We start from the raw sequence: 23,227 nt of genomic DNA, 5'->3' as shown, positions 1-23,227 counted from the left end.
GCTTACTTTCCGTTCACATAAACTTAGCCCATGACATACCCGGCATAGACCTCCAAGCGGGGTCTGTACAGGTCGCTGTAAGCGCCATCCGTCAGGCAGGCGCGACGACGCAGCTGATCCTCCCAGGCAGCGACTACACGTTCGCCAAGACCTTCATCTCTAATGGCTCCGCGGCTGCTTTCGCCAACGTCACGAACCCCATCGGCATCTTTGCCAATCTCATCTTCGACGTCTACAAGTACCTCGACTCGGACAATTTGTATGCTCTATGCTATACTTGCTCTGGATGGACGCTGATGGAGGAAACAGTGATAACCACGCAGACTGCGTGACGAACATCAACGACGCCTTCGGCCCACTTGCAATATACCTGCATACCAACGTCTGGCGGGCGTTCGACACCGGTACCGGCAGCAGAAATACCGACTCATGTACGACATACCTCTGCCAGCAAATCGCCTTCGCTCCGCAGAACTCTAGCGGTGAGTGTGCGTCTGTTGTGAGCACGAAACGACGGTTGATAAGACTCCGCAGTCTACCCTGGCTAAGTCGGTAAGGCTGCAAGCAATTGCGACCGAGCTATGTCCTGGGTGAGGTCCTGACGAACACCAACGGCGCCTGGACCGACGTCTCCAGTATCCGCTTGCTTGGCACCAAGCTACTCCTGAGAACAGCGGATCCCTCTCATAGGCTTGTAAGAGTTTGCCATATTAATTGCACTTGGAGCTGCACTCTATTACTGGCGAATTGCATATATTATGTCTCTCTTCCACAATTTCGCAAGCGCTGCAAACAATACTGAGCGATTGATGATATACCTCTGGTGGCTCGGCTCGAGGTCAGTCCGCCTTGCTTTCACACTGATCTCTCAACGTTGACGCGAAGCTCAGGTGCCCTCTGTGCGTGTCACGATGCGCTCTTGTCTGCCAGCACTTGCAGTGCTCCAGCCGACTTGACTGCGGGAACATGCGTTTTCTCGTGGTGAGAAATTGCCAATTGGGTAAACGACTCTCGAATGCAGGCTTGTCACCCGCTTCAGAGTACGAGATGTCTGGTCCTGATCTAGAAGGAATTAAATAGGCCGGGGCTTGCTGGCAGTTTGTATGCTGTCTTTTGACATTGTAAAAAGACGTGGAGCGGGTGTCATGAATATTACACATTCCGGATGGTTCTCCCGGATTCCATGGTATTCTTTCACTTTCTATACACCTCCGTATATTCGTAGGATATTCTAGATATTCAGTCTGACATGTATATAAGGAGCTTGTACTGCTCAATAACAAGCCAGACTCAAGCTGGTCTTTCCTCACCTATCTTCCTCTCGTCTGTCTCCTCAGCTTCGTCGTAGCCCAGTCCAGTTGGATTGTAGGTTGCTGACAGCGGGCTATTGCAGCTATGGCTTCCGCGCTTTGGGCTGTCTTTGCAAGGCGTAGGCTCAGATATAACCGCAACGTACGTGCCAGTGATGTTGTGTGGAAGCAAGCGATTGACGAACATGTTTAATTCTCAGACAATATTGTTAGCGTCCTGGGGTTTGGTATGTAGCGAGCCCAATGATTGTACGTGGCAGGATACTTATTCGTCATTCAGATCCGTTACTTACACTTCCCGCCAGACTACCCCCCTGGGCTCCCGTAGATTACGTTTAGTAGACCTACTACATCACCAATAATGACAGTGATCACAGGCGCTGTCTCTTTAACACTGGCACCGAGCAGCAGCCACTTTGAATCTTCCTCGGGCGTCCCTCGGGCATCTTCTTGGCGCTGAAGCGCAGCGCGCCAAGCTCTCTGTCCGCGAGCGCCGTTGCGCTGCGCTTGACGGCAGGCTCACGGGCTTCGACTTTGGACATAGATCTAACGGCTCGTGCGCAGCGTCCATGGTGTAGACGTTGCAGACAATAGAATACGGAATGAATGACACGGGTCAGTACGGCGCTTCAAGTTTGTCAATGACGATGGCTTTAACGTACTTCCGCCTGCCTGTCACTGCAGCTGGCAGCTTACGAACAACGTTCTCTGTGGGATTTAGTTGTAACCACCGTCAAGTATTCAGTCTGCGTCTCCAGTGCTGATGCCTACTCTATTTCTGAAATAGTAGCGGCCGCGTCTGCTTCCCACACGTGTATTATAACCTCGTGTGGGCACGGCCTGAACGGGCTATACTGGAAATTGCGCACGAGGCAGATGGCCGACCTCCTCCTTGAACGGTGCTTGCTCGTCACTCTGCCTTAGACCAAGCTACATCTCCGGAGACCTCTTGGACAACATATCCATACCCGTACATTATCCGTCTTCGATAAATACTTGGTGTCAGCAACTAACAATCCAACTGGACTGAGCTACGACAGTGCTGAGGAGACAGACGAGAGGAATGTGAGTGAGGAAAGACCAGCTCGAGTCTGGCTTGTTATTGAGCAGTATGAGCTCCTTATATACATGTCAGACTGAATATCTAGAATATCCTACGAATATACGGAGGTGTATAGAAAGTAAGAGAATACCATGGAATCCGGGAGAACCATCCAGAATGTGTAATATTCATGACATTACCCCCCCGTCTAGAATCGTGTCCTCACGATTATTTACCCGTCGATCCAAAACCTCCTGATCCTCGTTGAGTCTCTATTAAACTTGACACCTCCTCGATATCGCATGACGCAATGCGTTCCAAAATGACTTGTGCGATTCGATCGCCGGCGTGTACCTGAAATGGTTGATTGGTGGAGTTGATCAACACTACACACACTTCTCCGGTGTAATCTCGGTCTACCACCCCAGCGCCGACATCTATTCCTTTGACTGCTAACCCACTTTGCGGTGCAATTCGTGCATAAGTTCCGTGAGGAGCACGGATTGCTATGCCGGTGCCGACAATCTTGCGATCCCGTGCCGGTATCTTAGTGCTTTCAGCCGAGTAGAGATCAAGCCCAGCCAACTCTTCAGATCCTTGCTTCGGGAGAATTCCACCCATCCGTTGTACCAAAAGAGTGGTATCGCGCATGAGTATGTGAACAGGTCGTGTTAATAGAGGGGGAATTCGAATCGTCATAGGCGCGGGTTTGTCGGGACATCTAGCATGGAATTCTTGAAAGAGTTCCTGACAATTAGTCAAGTTTGCTCGTGATTCCCAGGAACGGCGATTGCCGTGGGGGCTGTTCTTTCAGAGCACCTGATACTCTAGATTTCCATTTCGGTCACGACGGGAGTCAAGGATTTCTTTGACTTCCCATTCTTCCTCGCCATTTACGAGGTCAGGGACTACCAGTTCATGCCGCTGAGAGGGATACGTGGGTTCTTTGAAGGGACTGAGAAGGCTTTCATTGAAAACGGGGTGTTGTTTCCATTGACGTGGGAGTTCCAATTCATAGGCAGAAGCGCCGACTTTGCGTTTGACCTTGAAGGGTCCATATTGCTTATCGTCGAGCTTCTTCATTGGCCTGTCGGTTTGGATGTTTATTCCTTCTAGCCAAACTTTATCCCCAACTTTGTATTCCGGTCCGCTCTTTCTCTTTCGGTCGTAGAAGCGCTTCATAGACTCCTGCGCTAGACTGATAGCTGCACTAGTATCTTTGCGTACTCGATCCATTCTATCGACAAATTGTTGGACGTTTTCACTTAGTCCCTCTCGTACCGGTTGGGTTCCTTCATAAGGGTGGTACCCTTTATTGACAAAGAAGGGGGTATACCCTGTGGACAAATGAACTTTGTTGTTGTACAAAAAGGCCGCTAGTGGTAGCCATTTGGCCCAATTGGCTTGTCGATAGTTAATGAATAATCGGAGGTATTGTTCTATTTCGCGATTAATACGTTCCGTTTGTCCATCAGTCTGGGGGTGATACGCGGTGGAGGGATTGGCTTCGATTCCAAGTGATCGGTACAGTTCGGAGATGAACTTGTTCTTGAATTCGGTGCCCCTATCACTGATGATCTTCCGGGGAAGTCCATGATGTGCTACTACATGATTGCGAAGTGCTTTTCCCCATCCTTCGGCATTGAGTTCAATGTTACTTGGTATCGCTATTATCTGCTTGGAATACATGCAGACGACTACAAGAATAGCGTTATACCCAAAGGACTTGGGTAGTACTCCTATCTTGTCTACCGAGATTACTTCCCAGGGTCGCGTAGGAATTTCGTTGGGGAAGAGAAGTCCGGTAGGTCGTGTTGTGTGCACCTTGGTCTTCTGGCATTTTTCGCATCCAGCAACGTATTTTCGGATGTCTTCTCAAATTCTAGGCCACCAGTAGTTACGCGTGACCATTTCGTGTGTTTTGTATTGACCAGGGTGTCCTGCCAATGGGGTATCGTGATGATGAATAATGATCTGTTCTCGGAGTTTCCTATTTACTGGTACATAGATACGATTCTTCCACGTCACGAGTTCGGTGCTATCTTCGTTCCAATCTTTGTCCTTGTTCTGTAAGGCTACGGTAACTAGCAAATCTCGGTTCTTTTTGTGTTTTTTAATTTTTGCGACCCAGTCCTGGTCGATTCCTTCTAAACTAAATACAGTACTACGAATCAGGGCATGAAAATGTTCTGGTTTTAGCAACACGATATCCGACTTGTCCTCTTTTCCTGCATTGTGTCTCTTTTGGCGAGATAGTCTGTCAGCTTTGCCGTTCGATTTACCGGGTTTGTGATGCAACGAGTATTGATATTCAGCCAACTCGGTTACCCATCGGGCCTGTCGTCGATTGAGCTTCTGTGGCTTCCGGAAGTATTCTAGATTCTTGTGATCCGTCTATATTTCAAACGGATGTATGGCGCCCATGAGATACTGACGCCACTCATCAAGGCTAGTCATGATTGCGAGAAGTTCCTCATCGTAAATCTCGCAATTTCTTTTGGCTGCTGTCATAGCTTTGGATAGATAGGCGACGGGTTTCCATTTGCCATCTTGCTTCTGGGCTAACTCAGCTCCTACGGCAAAGTCCGAGGCGTCACATTCTACGTGATAGGGGTCGTCGTCATTGGGTATGGCCAATACTGGTGTAGAACAGAGTGCATCTTTCAGGCTTGTGAACGCTACTTCTTGTTTGATAGTCCATTCGAAGGTAGCATTTCCTGTTAATGAACTAAGTGGCTTTGCTATCTTGCCATAGTCTCGGATAAATCTTTGGTAGAAGTTGGTGAATCCGAGGAATGCTTGGATGTCTCGTTTGCACTCGGGCCGAGGCCAATTGACGACTCCTTCTATCTTGACTGGGTCCATGCGAACAACTCCTTTTCCTACTATCATTCCGAGGTATTCTATCTCTTCTTTCTCGAACTCGCACTTTTCTGGTTTCAGATAAAGTTTGTGTTCTCTCAGGATTTGAAGAACTTGCTGCGTGATCCGACGATGTTCTTTTAAATCTTGAGTGAAGATCATGATGTTGTCTAAATAGACTACCACGTGTCCTTGACTGATGAGATCTCGAAATATATCATTCATCATGGTTTGGAATGTAGCCGGAGAATTGGTAAGGCCGAAGAACATAACAAGGGGTTCGAATAGTCCTCGATTCGTTAGGAACGCCGCCTTCTCTTCATCTCCTTCTTTGATGCGGATGTTGTTGTATCCCCATCGAACGTCTAATTTCGTAAAGTACCGTGCCTGCTTTAGCTTGTCCACTAGTTCTTGTATCAAAGGAAGTGGGTAGCGGTTCTTGATTGTAAGCTCATTCAGCTTCTGATAGTCTTGTACAGGCCGAAGTCGTCCGTCTTTTTTCTTGACAAAGAAAAATGGAGAAGCCCACAGGGATTTTGATGGTCTGATTCTCCCGGTTCGAAGGTTCTCTTCTATGAATTCATCAAGTTCTTTCTGTTCGTTTACAGAGATAGGATAAACTTTGCAACTGATCGGTTGTGCACCTGGTGTGAGTTCTATCGCGTGGTCCCAGGGTCGTCTTTGCGATAAGGAATCAAAGTCTTCTTTGCTGAACACATTGGAGTAGTCGTGATAGTGACTTGGGACGGTGTTTTCAAACGTCTTAGCCTCGTGTTTCAGACTTTTCTTAATGGCTAGATCAGTGGCCGTAGTGCGAATGTGCGCTGCTCCCGTAGCAAAGTAGGTTTCGTGGTCAAGAATAAAGATTCTATCCCCTTCTTCTAGGCGAGCCTCTGGATCGCTGGGCTCCTCCTGATCGGCGACAATATCAATTAATCGGGTAGCATATTTGCAGGTAATCGGGCACCGATCAAACTGAATGACTTGTTCTTGCCAATCGATAGATGGGTTATGGATCTGTAACCACTCGTATCCAAGGAAGATTGGAGTCTTTCCTAGATTTGTAACAGCGAACAGAAGTCGCTCAACATGATCCTGAATTTCCACCCTTAATTTGACAAAGTCGGTGATCGCCCCGCCAGCATTATGCGTGCCGTCCGCGTTATAGACAGAGATCGGTGATGGCAGTTTCTTTGTGGCGATGTTGTTATCGCGGACAAACTGCGCATCAATAGAAGATCCAGTGCATCCTGTGTCCAATAACGCTTTGACTGATAAGCGCTGCTGCGTGTCTAGAGTGGTGATGATCATTGGAACGTCCATTTGAGTCCCCTTCCTTCCTCGGATAAAACGAGGTTGCTTTCGTAGTTCATTCAAGAAGTCTATAGCTTCTTTTTCTTTCATCTGCCTGATTTGGTTCATACAGGCTTCTGAGGCGTCAACACTCTTCTTTGAGTGTACCCATTCAGTCAACAGTCTGAGTGCTGCAGTTTCTTTGCTGACTATCCATTGGCGAATCCAAGCCGCCGTCCAGGGTGTGTGGCGCTGCCACTGCGTAGGTTCAGTCTGATATTCTGGTGTAGGTAATAATTTCGGGGAAATTAAGCAAGAGGGTTGTGCCTCTCCGCGCCGCTCTGCGGACGCCCCTTTTTCTGGTATATACATAGGTACACCAAACCGGAAACACAGATAGTTCGTGAAATTACGTTCGGTCAACTCGGCTACGCACCCAGCTGACTGCTTGCAAAACCCTTCATGGCCGCACGAATTTCTTCGTGAATTGCCTTCTTCCAGTCGAACGGTTCTGCCGTCGCGGCAAGAGCTTCGTTGAGTGGTGCGAACGTATTGGTGGTGGGAACTGCCGGGGTTTCCGCGGCTCGTACTTGTTGAGCTTGTTGCCGATTAGGGCAATTTTGTGATATGTGGCCCTGTTGACCACATCGGAAACAAAGACCCTGGCGTCGCGCTTGATCTAGATCCATCGGTTGTCCCCTGCCGCCGAATGTGACACCGGTTCCGTTGCGCCGTGTTTGAACTGGCGCGGTAACAGTTGCTGGTGCGGATGCATTCGTTTGCGTTCGCGGTGGGTTTTGCGCCTGCTGCTGCCTTGGTTGAAACTGTTCCTGTTGTTGGGACTGAGGGTTTCTTCGGCGATACTGTTGCTGATTCAGGTCGATGCGCGCGACCCGTTGCTTGTAGAGTGCATATGTGGCGGGGAGTTTTTCCGATGAATTGTACAGAAGTCGAATGATGTCGGCCCGGAGCGCTTTTTCTAGAAGCGACTTGAGTTCCTGGAAGTGCGCTTCGAAGTCGTGAATATTCGCCTGGAAGGCGCACAATTCAAACTTCGAGAAGAACTCTTGTGCCGATAGCGCTCCCATCTGCATTGCTTGCAAACGGTCGTAGGCTTCGGCCTGCTCGTCGATTAGGAAATGTCTATCCAGATCCGTCCATAGTTCCGCCGTGGTCTGGATCACCGTGTCTTCATCGGTGTCATATTTCTTCATGTATGTGGCGACGTATTCGCCAGCATGACCTCCTTTCATGTAGGACAAGATCATTAAGACCCTGTCAAATTGCTCAGGCAGTCGCTTCCTTTGCGTTACTACATAGAGCTTCATCTGTGTCTTCCAAGCGATATACTTGGACTTTGTGCCATCGAAGGCATCGGGCTTCATCGCGCTATCATTTATGAGCGCGGCATTGTCTTGGTTCTTGGCCATCGCACCGGGATCAGATGGAGACAAGGGTGGAGTGGGAGAACGGCGAGAAGGTGGGTTCGAAGCTTCGGAATCTTCTACTGCTTCTTCCACTGGGTTTGGTGGGCCCTCTGGTGGTGCTTCGGATTCTCCGAGGGTGATTGAGCGGAGGTGATCAGTGACGGATTCGAGAGTGTCTCGTCTGGTTCTGGGTTCTGAACCGGATGCTGTGGGTTGTGGTACTGTGATAGATTCTGAGGGTGCTCCTGTGGCAACTCTCGATAGTGGCTCTCCGCGTAGTCCTTCTCTACACCAAGGACAACGATTGCTATTATCTGGAAAATGCGGGCAGGGTTGTTGCGCACAGTACCGTAAGTTGTCACCGTGTAAGTAGACGGATCTCCCTTCTAGCTCTCGATGTGTATGTCCTCTACAATAGCAGGAGGGCGTGGTCATAGGGTGTCGGGTCCGTGAAGCCGGTTGCAGCAAGCCCCGGGACTAATCGTGTCATAACGACCAGATCGGGGGTAGAGTTCGCCAAAGATAAGAATTTTCCGAAAAAGAACCGAAACACTATTCTTAATACAGTTCTAGAAATAGTATAGCAGCCCAAAGAGCGATTGTGTCTCTTCGGTCCGACGCCCTGACAGGGATCGTCGATCTAACTGCTATCTCTTTTCCGACGCCCAGCCTCAGCTGGTTGCCACGTCGTACTCAGGAATATCTGCTTGCACTGCGCAAAGCGTTTAACACCACCTATGGTAGGGCGGTGTACGATTCTAATTGGATGGAGCTCTGTCCAGCCACCTAAGGGCTGGTGATTACAGAGGTGGCTTCGGGGTGTGTGATGTGGTAAAAGACGCGCAAGTGCACGGAGAAAGGTTCCAGGGGTCCGGGTCTTGATGCGATAGAATTCGGTAGGGTTAGGAGCTAGGGTGAGAGTCGGATGTGCGTATAGGGTAGATCGTCGTGTGGAGATGTGTGATGGTTGGAGTGGGAGTGGCGAGGATCGTTGTAGGGTAGTTGGTGGAGACTCGAACTAATGTCAGCAACTAACAATCCAACTGGACTGAGCTACGACAGTGCTGAGGAGACAGACGAGAGGAATGTGAGTGAGGAAAGACCAGCTCGAGTCTGGCTTGTTATTGAGCAGTATGAGCTCCTTATATACATGTCAGACTGAATATCTAGAATATCCTACGAATATACGGAGGTGTATAGAAAGTAAGAGAATACCATGGAATCCGGGAGAACCATCCGGAATGTGTAATATTCATGACACTTGGACGAGATACCGTCTAGCTGTAAGCACATCCGTTCGGCAGCTGGAGAACGCTGCATTGCTTGGAGCAAGCCATTCATCCGGTGCAACGACATCGTAAATTGCAGTACCCATGTCGTGCTCAGCCTTGCTGACGAGAATGTGTAGGTTCTGGTGCAGGACACTGGTGTACGGGCAAGTATGTCGTTGGCGGACTATGCGGTCGCACTGATGGTCGTTGCTACTTCAAGCTTGTTAAGCCTCGCGGTGATCAATCAGGTTTGTCATCTGGGCCCAATGCAATTACAATGCTCATGAATTATGGCAGGCTTTTGCAGAGATTGTGCATCTGAGATCTAATTGGGAGAGGAGAGATGCTATTTGCGATGGGCAGCCGGCGAGCCCCAGCGATCCGCAGCTCGACGACCCACAACACAACGATCCGCAGGACAACGACCCGCGACTGGGCGACCTGCCGGCTGCGGGACCTAGTGAGCCGCAGCTAGTGGGCGATCTGCAGTCGGCAAGGCCAAGCGACTCACAGCCCAGCAACGCGCATTTTAGCGACCTACCGCCAGCAAGATCTAGCGACCCACACCCAAGTGACCCACAGCCCAGTGATCCACAACCCAGAGACCCACAACCCAGCGACCCACACTCCAGCGACCCACACTCCGGCGACCCGTACCCTATCAGCCCGCAGTCCGTAGATCCGCAGCCAGCAAGTACCAGCGACCACGACCTGCAGCTGGTGAAGCCTAGCGGCCCGCGCTCGGTGAGAGACATCGTTGGACATTCGTCTTACACAGACTCACAACATTTACCTTAGGCTCCCCCAGGTGTAGAACATCGGGGGGTGGTGTGCTGTGGGTGCGGAAATCCAATCTTCGGCGTACGTCACAAGTGTGTGGAATGCATCGGGTTCGACCTGTGCCAAGACTGCATATCCGTCGTGTCGCTCCGTTCTCAACATGAACACACCCACACGCTCTTTCCGATCGAGTATCCTTGGGACCATCGCCCATTTCGTGATTTATCGATAGTGCTGCATAACATTCATCCCAGTGTCGGATGTGATGGCTGCCGTCGACGGCCGGTCATCGGTGTACGTTACAAGTGCTTCTCATGCGACGACTTTGATTTCTGCTCTGCATGCTTCAACAACATCAAGAGGCGTTCCGCACACCATATCTCTCACGAGTTCTTTCCCATCCGAAGCCCAGAAGAAGAAGCGAAATTCCTTGCCGCGCGAGACAACGCTCAAACTCCTCCAACTTTCACGGGAGACCATGGCCTGCTCCATCCCCGGAGAGATGTGACAGGATGCGCCCCCTACGATGGGACCGGTCGACGTTTCGACGTAGTATGTAGCAAATGTAGTAGACTCCCCGTCGAACACTGCTGCGTCGACTGTGGTGGCGACTATGGACTTTGTACCGCTTGCGGCTTGCGTGTGCGATCCGCATGTCCGCATGTCCCACAACCCTCTACATAAATTCACGCCGCTAGAGTCGTCTGCGGCACGGCTCGAGTCTGAACCACGTCCATCCTTGGAGCACGACGACATTGTGAGCCAGACCAAGTGCGGCGGCTGCCGACGTCGCATCTTTCGTATCCGACATCAGTGTCTCGAATGCCCCGACTTTTTGCTCTGTCAGCTCTACATCTCCTCTCTCCAACGGCGCTCAGAGCACGGAATCAGACATCGGGTTTTCCCTGTCGAGTACCCGTGGGATGTTGGCGCCTTTGAGACTGTCTACGCTACATTGGATGCACCGCGCTGTCGAGGTTGTGGCGTCAAGACCTCGTCGGGCTGGCACAAGTGTCTTTCATGTCCGGACTTCGCCCTGTGCTCGTGGTGCATGTCGGACCTAGACGTGCATCTCAAGCGCGACCTTGGACATCCCTTTTTACCTTACACATCACACTCCGGGTCTGGAGTCGCCGAGCACGAAGCTAGGCGTCAGCAGTTCGCCACATACGGGAATTTTCTTGTCCTGCCATACTCCGGCTTGGAAGGTACTAGCTTCGGCTCGGAACATGATAGCTCCTCTGACGGCGTAAGTCTCTCAACCTCAGTCTGGAATATTTCCTATGTTCGTCCACTGATGCCAAGACTTGATTCTCATTCAGGCTGCTACAGAACACAAATCGCTTGTGCAGTCAAGAGTCTTCTTTGAGTTATCGGGAACATCTGTGTGTTTCTCATGCGACTATTTTCCGTGGACATGCACCACTCCGCTGGTGGCAATCCCTTATTTCATGAATCCGCAGCCCACAGAGCTCAGCGATCTCAGCGGGGAACGTGCCCGGGACGCCATCTGGGGCAAGATACGGATGGCCGCCCCTGGCATCATGCCTGCCAACAACCTTTTCCAGCCCGAGCACCCAGTCACAGGCGAGACCTACACTCTCACTCCTCTCACTCCTTCCACCGTCCCTCTCCAGTGCGTACACATTGGCCAAGGTGCAATACCCAATACACTCGCTGACATCCCTTGCGACCTCCTGCCAATCGACGATCTGCTCGCCAAACTCAACAGTGTCCTTGGAATGTTGTGTACGCTCGACACCCCTGGTGTTCGTGACTGCTTGGAGTACGCGATCGGCGGTTCACACGATTTCGGGGAGGTGTACGGAACACTGCGCTCGGAGTGGTCGGGCTGGCGGAGGCCTGAAGACCCTGCCGCGGCACTTGCCAGGATGAAGAAGCGTCGTGATGAGGTCCAACGAAGGCGGGACAACGCCATTCGCGGCCATTCCATCCAGAACTCGCGAATCCCTCCTCGACGTGTGTGGAACCTGTACAGCAACCGAGTCCTCCCATTCCATGTCATGCCTTGGGCAAATGGCGAGGGCGAGGGGTGTTTGCCCGATGACCTGTGGACGGTGTCGCACAGCTGGGTCCGCGAACAAGACCGCGAGTATGTCATGACCGTGATTAACGGACGCCAATGGCGCGTCCCGATTCCGCACGGCATATCACTCGACCACATCCGCATCGAGCTGCTCAACATGGGCGCCGAATATGTTTGGCTAGACGTCCTCTGTTTATGGCAGGAGGGCATCAAGGACGACGACAGAGCTCGGCTCGAGGAATGGGAGCTCGATGTACCCACCATCGGTCACATCTACCAAGCCGAGCCAGATGAGAGACGGTGCATCACGTATTTCAACGGCTTGGGGTTGCCATTCGATCTGTCGCCAGCAGTTGTCGAGTCGGATCGGCACTGGTTCAGTCGCGTGTGGACCGTGCAGGAGACGCGGAAGAGCTGGCTACCCGGTGGACTCACTGTGACGCCTCACGTCGATAGCCCGGGGTTCTTTTCTCGGCTGCAGGACGTCTTGCGATGTCTGCGGAGATTCGATGCCATTCGAGCCATCAGGGATCACCATTGCACCACTGAACTCGACAGGATCGCCAGTCTCGCTTATTTCCTGGAGTGCAAGACGCTGCCGCTCTATGATCAGTCGGCTTCCTCAGAGTCTGCATGGTTATTGCTCATCAAGCACATGGATGCATGGTGGCGGGCATCCCTTGTCTGCCAATACGAGTCTGACGTGCCGTTTGGACTCTTCGTCTCATGGACCACGTTCCTCGGACTGACGTCGCTACCGACGCTAGAGTTATTTGCGCCAGATTTGGAGCTGGTGGATCCTCTGGACGTTCACACCAATGAGCCAGGGCAGTATTGGCATACCCCACCTGCTACCGAGCCGTGCTGCATTGTATCCCCACCCGATGACACACACCAAGGCACCGGACCACAGACGCTCCAACTCCACTTCTACGACCGCGCTGATCCTATTACTGCGCAAGTCTCTGCTACCAGAACACATGGATGTCTTGTTCCACATGTTCCCTATCGCTTTCTCACTTCTGCCGGGTTGTTATCGGACATAGCGGCCTGGGTTGCAGTTGAGGTGGTCGGAGAGCGGGACTTGCAAGACGAGAAAGCACTTGAGGTGATCAAGGGGGGTGTCATTCTTATGGACAGACGCGAGGGTAGGAGACTCAAGGAGCTAGGATTAGGGAGTGAAGAGACGACGGTGGTTTACTTGTCAAGTGAGGATGCCCTGGCCAGGAGCGGGCATGTCGACAAGTACATGGAGGCATTTAACAGGGCGAGAAAGAGCCAGAAGACGCAGAACGAGCCGTAATGTATTTAGTTATGCGGAGCGAGAGTGTATATCACAATTTATGAGCCTACAGATCGCATAACGGGGTCTATCATAGTGACTACAGAGTCCAAGCTGTATGAAAACTCCCATCGCACCCTCTTTCCTGCCTCTGACTCGTCTGCCGATGTCTCGATTACTGCGTCGGCCAAGAAGCCGGGGTTGTGTGTATGGCCGAGAAAGGTGTTGAATGACCCACCGACGATGACTTCAACTTGCTTACTTTTTCAATCTGCAAGCAGCCGCGACAGGCTACCGACCAGCGTGCTCGCCGCTCGACCCATGAGCCGTCGCGCCGAGCAGCACACTCATCAAGGCGCCAATAGGGCGCAGATGGCGAAGCAGTCGTATCATATCGTATTGAGCAATGTGCAATCAGGTACATGCAGGGCATAGAATAAATCTAGAGACCGTAAGCCAATGCCTATCATATCGTCAGCGACTCAAACCATGTCAAGGAACCCATCGGCCTTCCTTGTCCTCCAGCACGTCTGCCAACACCTCTACGATCGCAAACATGCCGTCGCGAGCCCACCAGAACCTGCGCCCATGTCCCAGCCGGCCGTCCGTGCACGGCCGACACAAGTGCAAAGTTGACTATCCACGACCGCTTTCGATGTACGCGCCTCCCCGAGCAGACCATGACGTTCGTCGAGCAGGACTCCTCCCGGAGGCCCACGAGCTTGAACACACGCGAACAGGCCTTCCAATTGGTCGCCGAGGGTGTGCGTCGTCTTGTGAATAGCGCAGGGGCGCATACAGGCGGCCAGGTCGGCGTGAGGGCTGGACCAGAACGCGCACCCCTCGGCGCAGCCGCGAACTTTCGCGCGTCGACCCAACCATGGCAGAGCAGACGGCGCCGGCGATCCTATGTCGCAATGGCCGAACACTCGATGCGCGCCCGCGCGCAAGTTGACGAGGAGGCGCGTATAGAAAGACCCGGAACTTGGGAGGCGCACCTGTGGCATGCGACTTCCTGCAGCGCCGTCGACGGGGAGGCTGACGAGGCAGCGGCCAGAAGTCGCGCAACTCGCGATAGCGCTGCGTCACGTACGCGAGCTCGGGTCGTCCACGCGATGCGCCCGTAGTTTCTGCTTTTAGTTTCCGCAAAGACATCTAGGAGATAGGCCCGCCGGTTCGCGGGCGTCAGGTGTGACGTTGCATCGCTCCAGCCAGGCGATATAAGTACCCCCGAACGTGCTCTGGGAAGGGTCGAGAGAGTTTTCATGCCGGCGGCCTTCATGTTGATGCGCGGCCTCTCCTTGAGGACCCGGCGTCCCTTCGACTCGCCACCATCTCGTCCTGGAGCGTAGGAAGCACAGGCCCCGAGGTGAGGTCTCCGACAGCAGCAACCATATCTGCGCTCTCCGTTCAATAATTCGTAGCACATGCAATGATTTTGCACGTACCTTGTCGCGCAGGCGTGGTCACGGCCGTGTAGGACGCTCCGGCAAGTATGAACGCATGCTCGAAGCAATTTAGCGGGACATGTCCCGGGTACAAAGGCTGGGTCGAGTTGGGACGCCTCTGAAAAATAATATACACGCCAGAGCGGGCGACGTCGCCCTCGACATCCGTAGTAGATTTTGGGCAACACATTTCGTCAGGTGGAGGCGCCAGAACCGCGGCGCTACAATGACGGCTTGACCCTCTGCCAGCGCCTCTGACATATCCGCACTGCCGACCAGCGCACTCTCCGCGGTACCGGCCCAGCGCGGACAGTGATATTGTGGAGCCAGGATCTCTCTCCGCGCGTCGGGGGAGTATGGTTACAACACCAGTAGTGAGCGTATGTCGTCGTGACCGCTGACGCGGCGCGTGCCTGCACGCAAGTCGGCGAGGGAGCGTCGAAGGGATATGGAAGATGCGCTTGCCCCGTGCGGCTTCCCGCGGCGCAAGCCAATGGCGTTCGCCCTCAATCTCGCAAAGGGTGTCCGGGAGGCCAGATGTCCGCCGGCGGCCGTAAGATTTTGGGACAACGGAGTGCATGACTTGGTGAATGATGGAACGATGACAACCGCGAGCAGATCGTGCGTCTGTATCTGCTACTGGGTGATAAAACACATAGCGATAGACCTGCGTCACCAGCAAGTTGAGCGACGTTTGGAAAGGAAGGTGTCGAGAACCACTCACGATACTGTGACAAATTATGAAAACCAGTTTTCCTACAGCAGTGGGCCGTCTATCTTCCGTGCTCTCGATCGTCCGCTTTGGACGACACCGGTTCCTAAGTAACTCGTTGGCCGCTTGCCAATCGTTCTCGATGCTCGGCACACCTCGTGGTGGCGAATAAGGATAAGCGAATAGTCGGACAAGACCCTCGACCTGCGCAGCGGAACGCGCGCTGAGTCAATTTCTCTCTCAACGCTCGAGTGCATGTCCATGTTCTGCCGTTTCCCTTCGTAAGCTTCACGATTCTGCAGGGACCTGACGAAGCCCTGGGGCCGCAGGAATAATAAGACGTGGTATACTGGCGTAACATCATGTGCACCGACGACACGCTTGATGGAGATACGGAGATATTCTCTTGTCGCAGAATCGAGCAGTTCTGAATGTCAAAACGGCGCATAATGAGGTCAGGTAGGAGATCAAGTCCGCGCGAAGCCTGGACAGTAGCTTTGTCTTCAGCCCGCCGTGACTAGCGGGAGCGAGAGGCATGCGAATTAGGGCAACATTTTCATGGCCGACGTATAATCGCAGCTGTTGCATGGCCTCGACGAATGGAACAGGTTTATGTGACCGACGGACAATTCCACCAAGCTTGAATACAGAGTAAGTACATCAAAAATATAACCAGAGGTAACCACGTACTTCGACAATGAGTAGATCCACCTCTTCGCTTGAGTCGCCAACAATGATATTCGCCGCATGCTCTACCCAGCCTTGAAAGGTGTTCGTGACAGGGGGGACGATCTGCGACGCAGCTACTAGATGAGAACCAGCATAGCCAAGGTCGAGAATAAAACTTACTTGGATGGTATTTTCAACACAATTGGCACGCCTCTGCACAGTGTCGTATCGACAGCGTTCGAAATTTCCAAGATTGGGGCCGGCCTCTCCGCCGTCGTCCAGAACATGGGAATCTCCTGGAGACCCAGTGTTTGGCGCCCGTTCTAAAGCCCCTTGCAAAAGCACACAGCGCACCAAGCATCGTGCTCTTGCAGTCTCATTGCATCAGTAGGTATGTTTATACATTGGCCAATCTTGATTGTCGTGATCTTCAGAACGGCTGTGTTCATGAGTCAATCGATTAAAGAGTTTACAATGTACAGCGAGCTTCTGCTGCAGTCGGACTGCGGATTTTGGAGCGTTGCTGAGATTCCTCTTTCCAGCATCGAAGAGTAGCTCCGATAGCCACTTGCTCTGTCCGTGGAGCAATTTCCGCGTCGAACGTGCATCTGCGAGGGTCGTCGCTCTCGAAGGTACCCCTCCTGTCCTGTCGAAGTTGATATGTACAGCGCGCATTTTGATGACCGCGAACGTGAAGTCGGCTCGCGGTGACTGAAATCAGTTGATCAGGTCTCGCGAAGGGCTGCTGCAGTGCTGATGCGGCCATTGCAAAAGCGACTGCCGGTATGCGCAGATCTGTAAGCCAGCCTAAGGTCGGAGTCAGGACGGTGGTGCTATCCGAGGATCAAGGAAACTTACTAGGGCAACATCTTTGTCACGGGAGCATAACGCAGCGCAACGGCAGAATGCGTGTGATTGATTTACGACACCACGTACACGGACGCCGACAAGGTGATGGGAGCTCTTGATGTAGGTCGTAGCCTGCGGCCAAAGATAAGGCATACCGCATATATGAGCTGGCCAAGAAAGGACATACAGCGTACAGCGAGCAGTGTAGGTGGTTCGACGACGCGGTGTCAAGTTGACAGAAGGAATAGCTGGTGCTCAGTGAGCTTGCTGCATGAGGATGAGCCTCGGCCAGCTGCAAGGTGCTTCCCGGGTCGAGTCGTCGAGATTGGCAGGCAAGAGCAGTAGTTAGGGCGCATACGCTGAGAAGTTACAGCTGGATTCAGCAAGCAGGGCTCAGCAGTTAGAGTATGACAATGCACCTTAGCTCCCTTGACATATGGACCGCTCGCTCGTACGTGAAAAGACCCGCAGCGCCGTGCTCCACATGTACGGCTGAGGAAGATCTTGAAGTGGAAGCGGACGGCCATGGCCACTGAACGGCGTGCGCAGTCGAATAGGCAGGTTTATGGGGGCCAGCGTACATCAGTGGTCTGCCTGCTAGGGTTAGGGCTCGCGCAACCCTGACGTGCGACGATCACGACTAGAGTTTATTTCTTCTCATCCTCTCCCCTCTTTACACCTCCCCACTATGTTTCTGTCGTCGGGACGCGAACAACGCCAACATTGCTGACAACCATATCGCCTCGACATTCAAGAACCAGAGGCCTCTGCCCTCAGCCACCCCTGATAAGCTCTTTTAGAATGTTCAACGTTTGAGCCTCAATATCCTCTCCACTATTCCTGCCATCGCTATCTAGATCTGTTCGCCATCACGACACAGGTAGACATTTGTCTGGGGTGTCGTCTAAAGGACCTTGGTGCGTCGCCCTGCTGTATCCTGCCCTCTCTTGTGCTGAACCGTCACCTAGGTATCATCGCCATCTGTGGGTGCACCGGTCATATAATGCCTCAAAGCCTTTCAAGTACTTTCCCGTGATCGTGGGCATAAGCAAGCACGGTCCAAGTTCAATCAGGCGGTAGTGCTGCGGTCCCTGCGCCCACCACCGCTACGCCGACATCTGTACCTTGCGCGCACAGGCTCCCGGTACTCCCACGTTGGCCAGCTGATTTTCAGGCCGCGACACAACCCTGTATGGCCGACGTCAGCGACCTGAGCAAGGGCCCCGTCATTCAGTGGTGCGCCCGGCTGCTCCTCGGCTGCGGTTTGGTCCTGCTCATCGTCGTTGCCGGGCTTGGCTGGGGGAAATGGAAGATCAGGTCATTCTTCGCGGGTACAGTTCACCTGTGCTTTGTTCACCACGTACGTTGCCTTCTGTTTTACATGCATACGTGCCTATACTAACTTTCTTGCAGTCAACTTTCTGCGCCAGCTCTCTCGCACTCCGGCTCGGCGAGAATCCTGTCGTCGACGACAAACACACGCCGGGCATCCACTTCATTATCGCGCTCGTCGCCGTTGGCGAGAGCCACCACAGCTTCCGTCACCAGTTCCCGATGGACTACCGGAATACGATCAGGTAGTACCAGTACAGCCCGACGAAGTCGTTTACTTGGGCGTGTGCAGCTGGGCCTGGCGAGCGATCTGAAGGTCTTTCCGAGAACGAAGTGAAGAAGGATCAGCCGACGGTGGAGCTGAAGTAGCTGTAGGCGATGCAGGACGGCCCTGCGCGGGCACCCGACGTCCAGGAGCTGCCGGTGACTGGCTGGGAGACCTGTATGTTCAGTATTAAGCGTTTCGTGGCGTCCAGTGACGTTTGTTGACTCGCATGTAGTCCAGGAACCGACCGCCAAACGCCCGCTCATCGTTATAGTGGGCTTCATTCGCTGACTTCTGGACCCGGGCAGGTGCCACCTGCTGGTGAGGTACATCAGCAAGGTCGCGACGACGGCGTTCTCTTTTTTTTTGTGTTTACGACCACTCGGACACTGCTCACAACGTGAGGACGATTCCTCTTTCCCTCACGCGATTTTTCTGACGTCGCGCTCGTAGTTGCCGCCTTTGAGGCGCGTCGAGATCCTGCCAGCCTAGAAGAAGTGCGATCGCACTGGCGCAGCGGCCCCGGGTTGCGTGGTACAGCGAGCTTGGCGAGTCGCCGTGATGCCGAACAACGAGGGCATCCTTGGCTGAGCGTCGTCCGCAAGTTTGTGTTTTTTAGTTACCTTTCGATGACGAGGTTCTCTTGCATAAAGCTCGGTTTTTGTATGGAATCCCTTGCTGTTAGTTTCCCGGAATTCATCCCCTTAGTTTGTCGTTTGCCTTGGAGAGCCGGTGGTTGCGCTGGCGGATGTTCCTGCTCGGTCGCCTCCTGTATGGTCTCGGCCTGGTGCTGTTTACATCTCATCTGAGGGATTGTTGTAAGTCGCTACGTCTGCATTCTCTGCCTGATATATATCTCATGTGAGCTACGGTGTCTGCCACTGTCTGAACTGTCGCACGACTTTTCATTGCTAACGGGAAGTCGAATGGCAACACCTCCGGTCGCATTGACCGCGTTATGGCATTTCAGCTGAGTGATAGCACACTTCCAAGAATACGTGAGGCGTCGGCACATAACTCGATGTGCCGCTTACACTGCGCGACAGCACCTTACACCCGCTCGTTTAGGTCCTGAATCACCTTCGCAAGCCGGGTCTTTTTCTAGGCCTGCTATCTGTACTGCGATGTTATTACTCATACATGCGCGTACTCGTTCGTTGCATTCAGCCCTCGCTCACATCACATCATATTCGGCGCACATTCCTTGTTGTCTGCACTGCTGTACTAGCATGCTGAGCCGGGCAGGCATTGTTACACCAATACTACGCTATCGCATTCGCAATACATCTCGAATGTTATACAGAAGTAAAGGTCCCTGTTGAGACTGTGCTAGAAGGGTCTGGCTGTCAGATAGAAACCGCAACTCCCGGAGCTCGTGACTCCCTTCGTGCCTGTCGAACTTTGCGAGGAATGTCCCAGACTTCGCATCGTACAGCTCCAGATCTCCGTCCAGGGAACCAAAGGCGACATAGCCTCCATCTGGGGAGTACGTCGCATGATACGCCGGCTTTCCCAGCTTGAAGACATGGCGTAGTTGGCCTGTCCTCGAGTCATACACGACGGCTGCCACATCCGCGTCGCAAGCCGCCACCATCTCGGCGCCGTCTGGGGAGAATGCCACAGGACGTGCGAGCTTCTTCGGGTGCTCAATCGTGAGAAGCTCCTCGCCGGTCACCGCGCTCCATATTTTGACTTGTCCTGGGAAATCCGAATATGGGCTGGCGACTACGCGATCGCCTTGGTGAGACATCGACGAGTAGAGCATCTTCCCGGCACCAAGCTGTAACGTAGCAGTGTGCGTACAGGTATGGATGTCATAGATGATGGAGGACGTCTCAAGTTCGGCGTAGAGGCACGAGTTGTCCCCGGGGGAGAAGGCGAGTTTGTATACGACTTCATTAGCGCTGAATGAATGCAAGCATGCTCCACTCGAGGCGTCCCAAATCTTGACGGATTTATCTTTATGAGAACCGGTGGCGATGACCGCGCCGTTGGGAGCATATGCAATGCTGCTCACTGGCCCACCGTTGCCTTCCAGATGTAGAAGTATGCGGCCATGTCGAGTATCCCACACAGTTGCGGTCCCGTCTCTGGACCCTGAGGCAAGATTGGAGTCGACGGGGGAAAAGGAGAGGCCAAGGACCTGGTATAGATGGTCCTGGCAATGTAGAAGTTGAACCAGGAGACCGTCGGACAGTCGCCATACGAGGACGTCGCTACGTCCGAACGACGCCGCCAGAAGCTTGCCATCGGCCGACAAAGCGAAGCGTAAACAGTGACGGTATGGATCTCGTGAATCGGCGAAGACGATCTGCTTCGATTTGAGAGACCGGGTCTCTGCCTTCGAGGAGTCGGTGAAGACGCTCCCATCCTCCAAGCGACCAGCGGCGTCTACGGCGGCGTCTGGCCACTCGGCCAAGTCGGGCGCGGTGATGGTCCGACGAGTAAAAGTGAGTTCTTGCTCATGGGAAATGATATCCTCCATACACAGCGATCCTACTGCGTGGGGAGTCGGGTCAGTCAGAGACCATTGCCGCCCAGCAGGTCAGAGACTCACCTGTGCCGTCGACCTGTACTGGAGGCTGCACTCGTCGAAGGTAGCTTGCGAAATCAACCACAGATTTGCCGCCCTGACCGAGAATGAGTCTTATCGCACTTTTCAAATGTGTGTCATGGCACGTACGATAATGCTCCAGACATCATCATCGCTCGCAATGGCAGTCTCGACATCGGTAGTCTGTTGTCATACATATTTAGCACCGCGACGTTATGAATAAGCCGTTGAACAGGCGTACCTCGAGTATGTACTCGAGAAGGACATCCAGTGGGTCGTATATCTCACCCTGGTGTGCCGTCGTTAGATGCGCCTCGTGCTACATTGTAACGAAAGGGAACATGTACCTCATTCCAAAGATCCAGAATGCTTGTCTCGTCGATATCTCCAAGTTCTTGCGCCATGATTCCTTCTTCCGCCGAGCCACCCCTTCCGTCTCCTGCATCCGGGAGCCGGTGGTAGCCCGCACCCGCGACAACTTCCTTCAGCACGCCAAGCCGCCTCCGCACCTCGTAGCGCTTTACGAAGACGGACTGGTCTCTCTTCGGCATTGCAGGAACGGGACCAGGAGCATTCACTATGTAGTTCTCTCCCTGTCGTTGCATCGTCGGACCAGTCACAGAACTCGTGTGCGATGTACCCGCGCCCAGCCCCGCAACACCTCCGGCATGGCCTTCGATCGAGACACTTGAGCTTGTACTCGTGTTGCTGAAGGCGACCGTCGCCCAGTCGGCCTCGGTCTTGACCCACCCAATGACCATGACGATGTTTCTCCGCTTAACGTCTTGGCGGAGAACGCCCCTGGCATATGCGTACCACTTGCCATGGTGCCGGATAACGTACTCCTTCAAGGCCAGGTTGTCGAATATCGATTCGCCGTCTGCCTCGCTCTTCAGCGCAAGCACCGCGCCTTGTGATGCTTTGCATGTGTACTCCGCGCTCAGCGTCACGGACACGTTCGCACCAGCCGTTCTGCAGACCGTCAGCGAAAATGTTTCATCGGATAAGCAAGTACACGCACATGTCTGCTGAGGCATGTGATTGCCTGCTCTCAACTCCATGACTGCGATAATGGGCGGGAACGAGTGGACGACGCCTGGGATCGATCTTGAGTACACCTGGAGGTAAGGGCTCTGTGATCTCGAACGGCGGGTCCCAGAATACGACCTTCTTCTCAGGCGCGGAGGTGTCGAGGTTGAAGAGTCTGATGAATGCTCCCTTGCGCATGAAGCCGACGTCTCCGATTTGCGGCTCGCCCGACGCGTGTGGCTCCGGATACCACAAGGCGTGGCCCTCGTGGAGTGTTGCAAGACTCGACGAGTAGATTTCATCAGGAGCTGATGGCGGACGATGGAAGAAGAACATGGGGGGCGAGTTGGATGGTGTAGGGCGGGTTGACAGAATCACTATGGCGGCGCGAAGCCAGCCAGGACACGCAACGTACACGCTGTGGGATCGATAGCGAAGAGAATCCGCACTGCGCCATATTAGTCCGATGTTTTCGCACGAAGAATACAGATGGCCAAACCTTAACAACCAGCGCGCGGAACGTCGAATTCAGGTCATCGCTTCCGGCGTCGTACTACATTGCAGCTAGTCTCGTCCCCAGCCATTCTGGTACGCCCGGAAGGCTCCGGGCGGAACCCATATCGGACTTCGAAAAATCGAAGTACGGGTTCTGACCAGAATGTCTGGTGAATCTCGGTCGGGCGGGTGTGGATCGCGCGCACGTGACGGGCGCGTAGGCCAGTCGCGATAGGCAAACCTAGTGATTTAGCGTCGTTTCGTCCCGGCTCTGTGTACTTTCTCATAAATATATACTGCTTAACTCAATATGCCTTTTGATGAGCAAGTTGGCGACCCTATCGAAGACGATCTCGAGATCAACGACGACGAATTCTTTGATGACGAAGACGAGCGAGACTATGCCCCTCGTGCACATCCGGTTGCTTGCCAGACAACCGAATCCCTCAAGGCATTTCATCAGCAACGAGGGACAACTGGAGAAGACTTTCGGCTCCGCATTCTCAAGATCTTGGACTTCATGCAGTCACAGGCAATGAATACAGCATTGTTCCTTCACC

At 53.2% G+C, this 23,227-nt stretch overlaps 7 protein-coding genes across 7 annotated transcripts; 4 read left to right on the top strand and 3 right to left on the bottom strand.

The window, feature by feature from the left end:
• Positions 1–62: 62 nt before the first annotated feature.
• PHACADRAFT_93346 (glycoside hydrolase family 5 protein) lies at positions 63–556 on the top strand (the record flags this gene model as incomplete). The annotated part of the gene is made up of 2 exons (XM_007394793.1): positions 63–259; positions 310–556. Coding segments are annotated over 2 exons (444 nt in total), but the record flags the coding sequence as incomplete, so codon positions are not given.
• Positions 557–9,375: 8,819 nt separating this feature from the next.
• PHACADRAFT_194601 (uncharacterized protein) lies at positions 9,376–10,003 on the top strand (the record flags this gene model as incomplete). The annotated part of the gene is made up of 2 exons (XM_007394792.1): positions 9,376–9,453; positions 9,503–10,003. The coding sequence occupies 2 exons, from the start codon at positions 9,376–9,378 to the stop codon at positions 10,001–10,003; spliced, it is 579 nt and encodes a 192-aa protein (XP_007394854.1).
• PHACADRAFT_254506 (uncharacterized protein) lies at positions 9,986–13,406 on the top strand. The gene has a single exon (XM_007394791.1). It carries the CDS (start codon positions 11,437–11,439, stop codon positions 13,333–13,335), a length of 1,899 nt encoding a protein of 632 aa, XP_007394853.1. The 5' UTR covers positions 9,986–11,436; the 3' UTR covers positions 13,336–13,406.
• A 2,428-nt stretch (positions 13,407–15,834) lies between these two features.
• On the bottom strand, positions 15,835–16,440 carry PHACADRAFT_92042 (uncharacterized protein; the record flags this gene model as incomplete). Its single annotated transcript, XM_007394790.1, has 2 exons — positions 15,835–16,113; positions 16,165–16,440. Coding segments are annotated over 2 exons (555 nt in total), but the record flags the coding sequence as incomplete, so codon positions are not given.
• Positions 16,441–17,886: 1,446 nt separating this feature from the next.
• Positions 17,887–19,281, top strand: PHACADRAFT_254502 (uncharacterized protein). Its single transcript, XM_007394789.1, has 5 exons — positions 17,887–17,909; positions 17,961–18,352; positions 18,406–18,766; positions 18,825–18,989; positions 19,043–19,281. The coding sequence occupies exons 2-3, from the start codon at positions 18,185–18,187 to the stop codon at positions 18,571–18,573; spliced, it is 336 nt and encodes a 111-aa protein (XP_007394851.1). The 5' UTR covers positions 17,887–17,909; positions 17,961–18,184; the 3' UTR covers positions 18,574–18,766; positions 18,825–18,989; positions 19,043–19,281.
• Positions 19,282–19,761: 480 nt separating this feature from the next.
• On the bottom strand, positions 19,762–21,105 carry PHACADRAFT_254499 (uncharacterized protein; the record flags this gene model as incomplete). The annotated part of the gene is made up of 1 exon (XM_007394788.1): positions 19,762–21,105. A coding segment is annotated over exon 1 (760 nt), but the record flags the coding sequence as incomplete, so codon positions are not given.
• Positions 21,106–21,342: 237 nt separating this feature from the next.
• On the bottom strand, positions 21,343–22,508 carry PHACADRAFT_91486 (uncharacterized protein; the record flags this gene model as incomplete). The annotated part of the gene is made up of 3 exons (XM_007394787.1): positions 21,343–21,432; positions 21,485–22,115; positions 22,165–22,508. The coding sequence occupies 3 exons, from the start codon at positions 22,506–22,508 to the stop codon at positions 21,343–21,345; spliced, it is 1,065 nt and encodes a 354-aa protein (XP_007394849.1).
• Positions 22,509–23,227: the final 719 nt, after the last annotated feature.

This window comes from Phanerochaete carnosa, assembly GCF_000300595.1.
Source record: "Phanerochaete carnosa HHB-10118-sp unplaced genomic scaffold PHACAscaffold_4, whole genome shotgun sequence".
Classification (NCBI taxonomy): domain Eukaryota; kingdom Fungi; phylum Basidiomycota; class Agaricomycetes; order Polyporales; family Phanerochaetaceae; genus Phanerochaete; species Phanerochaete carnosa.
Note: the sequence above shows the minus strand (reverse complement) of the source record. Positions and strands in the feature narration are given on the sequence as shown.